The 8,275-nt window shown below is 38.2% G+C and overlaps 1 protein-coding gene across 1 annotated transcript; it reads right to left on the minus strand.

The window, feature by feature from the left end:
- Positions 1 to 1,296: 1,296 nt before the first annotated feature.
- On the minus strand, positions 1,297 to 4,121 carry LOC145674776 (G-protein coupled receptor dmsr-1-like). The gene has a single exon (XM_081744980.1). The coding sequence runs from the start codon at positions 3,245 to 3,247 to the stop codon at positions 2,033 to 2,035; it is 1,215 nt and encodes a 404-aa protein (XP_081601106.1). The 5' UTR covers positions 3,248 to 4,121; the 3' UTR covers positions 1,297 to 2,032.
- Positions 4,122 to 8,275: the final 4,154 nt, after the last annotated feature.

The following is an 8,275-nucleotide window of genomic DNA, read 5'->3' on the forward strand; positions in this document are numbered from 1 at the left end:
AGTCACCCTTATTTTCCTTTTACCGTTATTGTAATGTATAAAATTACCGGTTAGTTGTGATAAACTCTTCAACAATGAGAGATTTCTTTAGAAGCCAGGACGAATTATGATTTATATGGTATCTCTTTTGTACTAAAACTCAAATATAAGCTCGTTGCCACAGTGGGTCAGTGGTAGAGCTTTTATCTCTAGTGTGTGAGGTCCCTGGTTTTATCCCAGCTCGTGCCAAGTGAGCTTTGTGGTGGATAAACACCGTTTCGTGGGTTTTCTCGTAGTTTCCCCCTTTCCTCCCCCTCTATTCATTCCACCATTTCATTCATTTCTGATCTTCACCGTCTCCTTTAGGCTAGCCGGCATAACCGCACAACGTAAAACTGAAAGAAATATAAATCAAGCTCCCTCTTGGCTATAAACCTGGCGTACACGTCTTCGATACGTGGAACCCGTGTTCGATTCTAAGTGAGAGCTCATGTGGTTCGAATTCCACATTAAGCTGTAGGTTAATATATTATATAGCCTCGGTGCTACAAAAAAAGGGACGCTAAACTCTAAACCAGAGGTTCCCAACCTAGTGTTTTTTTCCACACCTCTTCGTAAACCTTACATACGTCATGTCCCTCCTTCCAATGATAAAAACTAAATATCAAACATGTAGTGGCCGTAAAGGTAGACTTTAAATCAGGCATGTGTAAGTCGGAAGAGACACTGGGCCAATCACAGTGGGCTTACTGACATCGAGGGCTGTACGAGACAATGTATAACATTTTCACAAGCACTGAATATCCATATTCAATGGAGAAATTCATTCATCGTACAGTAACACCACAGAAACAGGAAAACTACTATCACGGCAACTAAAATATTTACTTACTAAAGAAAATTAGAAAAACGTATTTATTTACCATTTTCGTGAGAAAACTTGAATGTTCTGAATTAGTTTCCCAGCAAAATGTTCTGAATTAGAAACTTGAATGTCCTTCATGTTCCGAATTAGTTTCTCAATGGTTAGTAGTACACTGATTGTTCCAATGCGGAGGATACTTTCAAGATTGATATCAGTTACCAGGAAGAATTTTCAATTGAGTTTAAGAGATTACGGAATTAATATAGTTTTAATAATTGGTTAGGCCGACGGGATAAAAGAATTCAGTGGGCCAGCGGTTGCACAGGGTTGCTTTAAATGGCATTTGCTAGTGTTGTTTTAATTTATAAATTCATATTTTTTCTGTCAGTAACTTGCACTACTATTTTATCCTCTTCACGCACCTGCAAGGGCATTCTCCCCAGGTTGGAAACCATTGCTCTGAACCAACCAAAAACAAACATATGGAAAATGTAGTTTTTCTGTTATTAGAAAGAACATCAAAGGCGATTCCAAAACCTAGTAGACTTAACACTTGCTATTAATATTAAAACGCTTTGTGTCTTTCTTAAATAACAAATGCATAAACACGCAATTCAATTCAACATTGTATTATTATTATTTTTTAATCATTAACATGGCATATACACGAAACATAAAATATATTTGTATTTATATACTTTTTTGAATTTATATATTTTTATATATCATATATGTATATAATATAGTATTATTTCTTTTTTTTACGTATTCGTATGTAACAAACAAACAAACAACGTTTTCGAAGAAAGAACAGTGGATAAATAATTACAGATGGCACAGAAAAGAAATTAGAAAATTAAGGAGCTGTGATTAGTGTGTATTTATATATATACTGTATGTATTTTTTGGTCTTTTATTGTTATACCATCCATCTTTACAATCGCTCGGAAAATAACCTTTCACCAGGGCTCGATTGTGAAAGGTTCCGATAAAATCGATCATAAAGGTGGTAAGTATTCACTTCTTTCATCACTTTATAACACACTTATAATCCGTTATTGTTATAAATATATTAGGATGTATTTAAAAAATATAAAACATATATTGTTAACGAGCAAACTGTCACGTTTAGAAAGGAGGGGGGGAAATTAACACGTGAAACAAAAAGTATAAAGCAATGATTTATCATTAAACGTGTGTTACTTGTGTGTTATGTGTTGTAATAGTGATTTCGTTGTGTGGTACAGGGACCCATCTATGTAAAATTCGCGGCATAAAAAGATAACTAAACGTTTCCCGAAACTGTCTGCTCATCGAACAATATAAAATAAAATTAATAGCGCTGTTTATTAGAGCTAACATGTCCATCATCTCGCCAAAACTTGTGTAACAGTTTCTGAAAAAACAGTCTCCTAAGATAACACTTAAAAGTCCAAGTATACCCTGCGGGAATTCAGTGATAAGAAATAATAACAAAACAGCCAATAACATTCGAGTTGTTCGGTCAGTTTGCCGCTGCTGGTCGTCATTCCTGCAACACCCAGAAATCGTTTTACGTTTCGTTAAATTTTGTTTACGTTTCTTCGCGGCCATTAGCGCACTTATTAACCACTGGCTCAACACGGTCAACAAAATACAAGGAATAATTTTTATCACGACACTGTAAACATAAAAATTGATCTTCCCCAATAACGGGAACGAATCGGTCATTTCACTCAAAGCAACAAAATATAGAGTAACGTTATAATCTGTATTGTTGGGGTCTGGAATAATTCTTGATTTCACCGAGAATGTTAGATACGTCGGTATACACAAGATGGGGGAACAGATATAGGCACTTGCTATAGTAATCAGTGTATTTTCCATATTACACCAGCCACGATTTCGTTGAGGATATCCAATCGCGATGCACCTCCAAACAGCCAGCGTAACCGTTAACCAGATGGATATAGTATGAAACACTTGAGCAAAGTTTGAGTGGAATAACACAAACATTGTCCATGCGTAAGTGTACGTTTCAACCTTTGGTCTGTTATGAAATATATAATAGTGACATGAAAACGGGATATATTCCACCATTACAAGCAAATCAGCAACGGCTAAAGCGGTTAAAATGGCGTTGGTAGGAGATATCATTTCTTTACGTGTTAACACCACGATGTTTAAAATATTGGCAATGGAACCAAAGATACACACCAACAAACTGAGGTATCCATGTACTTCTTTGTAACTTTTATGAAAATCTTGGAAACTGGAACCACAATACACATCACTACAGATAGCAAAGGTGTTATTATTCACTGTAGTTACAAATGATTCACTTGCGTTACACATTTGCGAGGAATTCTCTAAAGGGGTAAACTCAAACAGAGATGAGGCAGATGAAGGCGTATCGTCCATCATATTGTGGCACAAGAAGGAAGAATTATACACTCCAACAATCTGAGAAGCACATCCAAACAGGAGAGAAAAAAGTAACGTAATAAAACAATGTAGAAGATGAACTAAAGTAGAAAAAAACAAAAAAAAACAAAGAAGTTAGTTCTTTTTCTTCTTTGTCACCACAAACACTTCATTTCAGGGATAAATATATTCTTTCTTTTTTTTTTTTCTTTTTTTAGAATAGTAACTTAACTTAATAAAATTTTGTTCAACCACAACGGAAGACGTCGAGAACACTGCCGACAGATAACACCAATTTATCTCCTACATGTTTGGTTCCAAATTACGTTTTCTTTCCATTAACACAACACAAACTACGTTCACTTCTTTTATTGTTTGATGTGTATTGTAACGTCCCAAGGCGGTAATCTTCAAAAGTTAAATACGTCATTTAAACCATTGTGAATTTTCTACCACATAACAAATGGTTTTAGAAGAATTAACCTTTATATATTTTTTTAAAAGGTCAAGTTACTTTTATGCTGTCTACATAAGCATCAATAGCTTCTAAATCAATTGATCAGTCTTGAGTTCGGTCACGGAATTTTGTCCATCGGTTTGAAGAATCTTGTGGACAACAATACCAAATAAATGTCCCTCCACGCTCATTATTGTTGTACATTCTTAATTAATTATTTCAAATTACGGAAGAAAAGAAATCATCTTATAACATTATTCAATACTCGAATACTTTTATTTCCTTTCCGCGTGTCTGATTCGTTGTCGTCTTTCGCGGAACAGTTCGTAAATTTTACTCTTCATATCCGAATGCCGCGCGCCGCGCCTTTCCCGTTTATCTTTGCTTCAGATACACAACTGCAGCGCTCGGAGAACTTCCACGAACATTTTAATAAAGCAAGTCTGAAAATTTCGCTTGCGCGATAGTAAGGAGATCTCGTGGTTACCGCGCAAACCACTCCCCCGTAACGTGTCAGACAAATGCGCCTGCGCGTATTCTCACGTTTACACTATTCACATGCACACTTCCCCGTTCTCTCGTTGAATCTTTGATTCCGTTCTCTTTGAGAAAAAGAATTTTAACTTAGTTGCATTTTCCTTTTTTCAGTACGTATGGTTATTGAAGTCCATTTTTCAAGCGGAAGATTGTTCTCATAATAGAATTATTTCTTATATGAAATAGATTGTTAGGAAACATAATTTATTCTAAAGATCGGTTGAGTTGAGTTGATTTTAGTTTAGCGTCCCTTTCAGCAGCGAGGCTATATGAGACGTGGACCTACTGATTAACGTGGAATCCGAACCACATGAGCTCCCGCCGGGAATCGAACCCGGGTCTCCCACGCTAAAGGCGCGTACGCTAACCGCTTAGCCACGAGGAGCTCTTCTAAAGATCGGATGTGGCCCCACGTAGCATAGTGGCTAACGCTCTTGCCTTCCGTGTGCGAGCAGTCCCCAGTTCGATTCCCGGTGAGGCACTCGATCGAAAAGTTGTTGAAAGCTTTTTTGAGCCCAGCTACTCTAAATGAGGTTTTCCTGGGTTTTCCTCATCCACACCGGGCAAATGCCAGGGTTGTACCTAACTTATAGGTACCAGGACGCTTCCTTCCTTCCCCAGGCCTTTCTTCCTTGCTTTTCCTCGGATAGTGTGCTCGCCGAGGGACGCCATCCCTCATACATGACTTGCTAAATGGCTTTAGATGTCGATAGCCCAGAAATCTAAATCATAAATCAAAAGATCGGACATACAAACTCTGATTGAGATGAATTTCTTCGTGGCTATATTATTAATGGCTGTATCATGCGCGCGGGGGATTTGGGTTCTATCCTCAATAGAAGCTCATGAGGTTCCGATTTCATGTTAAGCTGTAGATCAATGTCTTATGTAGCCTTGGGGCTGAAAAGGGAGGCTAGATCTAACGCACGTGGGGGCCAATGTGGCTCAGAGATAAAGCTTTTGCTTCTGGTGCAAGGGGTCCAGGGTGCGAATTACCATGGGATGTGCGGAAATCCCCCCCCCCCCATTCACATTTTGATCCTCGGAAGGAACTAACCGAGCATTCCTATTGGGGATTCTTATTTTTTACCCACACCATGTTTAATGATTTAACGTTTCAGAATATTGTCGAATTCCGCTGTATTTTTTTTTCCATGTAATTTCAATTTAGGGGCTCTAAAGATGTAAAGTATTCACTTCTGGCTTCTTTTAATTTTATACTCATAGTTACCATAATAAGAACATAATTTTCCTTGTTTTCGTTGCCGCTCAGCTTAACTATTTTATGAAACCTATAGTGGTTACTGTGGCAAGTATATCCTCACACCCTTCAAATGGTCGTCAAAGGTGAATTTGGGCGATGATGTTTCACTATGTATAACGAAGTCATGTATGAATTTGCAAATGTCTTATATTGTATATACAGTTATTCAATGCAAGGTACACTCATGTCCAAAATTATTGTCGCATGTCTATAAATATGTTGTTGTAGGAATATAATTTGATAACGAATTCGCCCAGTATTTCTTACAATGTTAATATGTGTATAATCGGCAAAGACATGTACTGTATGTGGAAAATTTCATGTCAGAAGAGCAGTAAATATGAACAATAAAACGAAAATAAAACTTTCTTGTCCATTTAGCAACATTTTGTTTTACTCATTCTAATTTTCCTATTTATAATTGTTTTCCTACGAAATTTACCACAAATATACATTTCCCGATTATACACATAGTATCAGTATTAAAAGTACCCTGCAAAATCATTATCAAATTATATTCTTACAAGAAGATAGTTCTGCGACAATTATTTTGGACATGAGTTTACTTTCAATCTTATATTCAAACATATTCAGTTAGGGTTGAAAAGATTAGTTGCTGATATCTCAGGCAATATATAAAGCCTCTAACAAACATCTTGACATTTCACCTAAACGAATAAAACGCAAGCTATGGCGCGACGTTGCCAAGTGGTAAAGGGGTGTGGTTATAGCTATGCAAACAAACTATAGCGCGATCAGGTGACAGGGGATAGACGTAGATGTGTACAAAATAAACGTGGCAATACCGCTAGCCTCTCGTTTGCTAGCAGCATTTAAAGGGAACTTGGAGCGCCGCCTTCAAATGCCAAGGTGTTTGTCACGCCGTTTGGTTACATTGGTTATTATTGTTTAGTTTATTGATTTGATAAATTCTTTCTTTTTGGGAAGAGTGGACATCACTACCTCATCTATTGCATCTTTAAACCTTTTTGTCCTGTTCAGCTTCTTTTTAACCTCCATAATAACAATAGGGGGTACGTTACTTCAGTGCTAGAACGCTTACCTCTTGTGCGTCTGGTATCTGGTTCAATCCCCACCAGGCTCGTATCAAGGGGGGTCTAGGGGGCCGCCCCCCTAAATTTTTGCGGGCCCCCTCTAAAATTTTCACGGTAAGTTAGCAAACGAACTATAATATGGTGATGAACTATAATTTGGTTGGATCGGCCCCTCCTAACTTCAGCCGGGCCCCCCGTACATTTTTGGGCTGGCTACCGGCCTGATCCCCACCTAAGTTTGTGGTGGACAACATCGTGTCCTTGGGTTTTCTCGGGATATTCTCGTTTTGCTCCTACATTACCATTCCACCAATTCTCCCATCAGCATTCACTTGCATTACTCATCCGTCTCCCGTAGCCTAATAATCGTGGGATAGATCTGAAATATTTCATTTCAGTTTTCCCAAAATGAATAACCGAATCCATACACTCAAAGGGTCCCTGGTTCAATTTCCGGCCACGCAAGTTTGTGCCGGACAGCATCATGTCCTTGATTTTTCTCAAAGTTCTCCCGTTTCCTTCCACATTATCTCCCCCATGAATTATTTCATAATCATTATTTTTTAATTAATGATCTTCTCTCTCTCCTTTAGTCAAAAGGGCATGCTATTGGACCTAAACTTTTAAACACGAATAGCCTCGGGCTCAATTCCTGACGGGCAGGGCAGCGACACAGGATGGCAACTGCCCTCCTATATAAATTCTCCGAAGTTACAGTGGAGCCCACTTCAGTATAAAAGTTTCTCATTCCATAAGGATACCATACGAACAGGAATGTATAAATAAAGAATTTAATAAGTTCGTCACATTAATAAAAAAAGACTTTAATAGAATGAAAATATTATCTGGGCTCATCTCAGCAAAACGTTTACTATTAAAGCCCTCCAAAACAATGTGCGTTTCTTAATACTTTTAGTGATGTCAAATGTTGCCATCTTGATTTAATTTGTAAAGCCTTGCATGGAATAGGACAAACATAGCCATTTCCGAAAAAAAAAAATCAAAATAATTTAAGGGACTTCTATTACCTTATCATCTGAACAAAACATCTATTTCATTAAGATAATACATAAGTGTAACTGGGGGTATTTTTCCGTAGCAGTTTGCGTGAACGCAACACAAAATTCGCATTGTAGTTTGTGACAGTCGACATTGCAGTAATAACTAGTTATTTGCATTATTTGCGTTGCGTTGAGCAAATTTTGTGAAGACCGTTACGGAATGAGGTTCTGGACCTTACTTTACTGAAACGCCAAGTGGGACCCCTAGAAGTATTGAAAATATGGCCCCGCGTAGCGAAATCGCTAACGGTCTTGCCTTTGGTGCGAGAGGTCTCGGGTTCGATTTCCGATGGGGACACTCGGTCGAAAAAGTATAACAGCTTTTTCAGGCTAGACATCCTGAGTGAAGTTTTCCTGGGTTTTTCTCATTCACACCAGGCTAATGCCGGGATGATGCTTAACATTATTGTCCCTGGTCGTTTTCTTCCTTCTCCATTTCTTTCTTCTTCTCCATTTCTCCGGACAGTGTTCGCCAGGGACGTATTCTCTTAACGACCCGCTCGGGAGAGGAATACTCCCGGAAGTAGGTTTTCCCGCGCGCTACTCTAGCCAGCTGTTTTACGCGCTATCCTAGCCAGTTGTTTTAAGTTGGCCACAAAATTTATATCATGGAGTACAAGGGGAACAAAACGAGCCCTATATCATGGAGTACAA

Source organism: Thermobia domestica, chromosome 18 (assembly GCF_964235325.1).
Source record: "Thermobia domestica chromosome 18, izTheDome1.hap1.1, whole genome shotgun sequence".
Taxonomy (NCBI): domain Eukaryota; kingdom Metazoa; phylum Arthropoda; class Insecta; order Zygentoma; family Lepismatidae; genus Thermobia; species Thermobia domestica.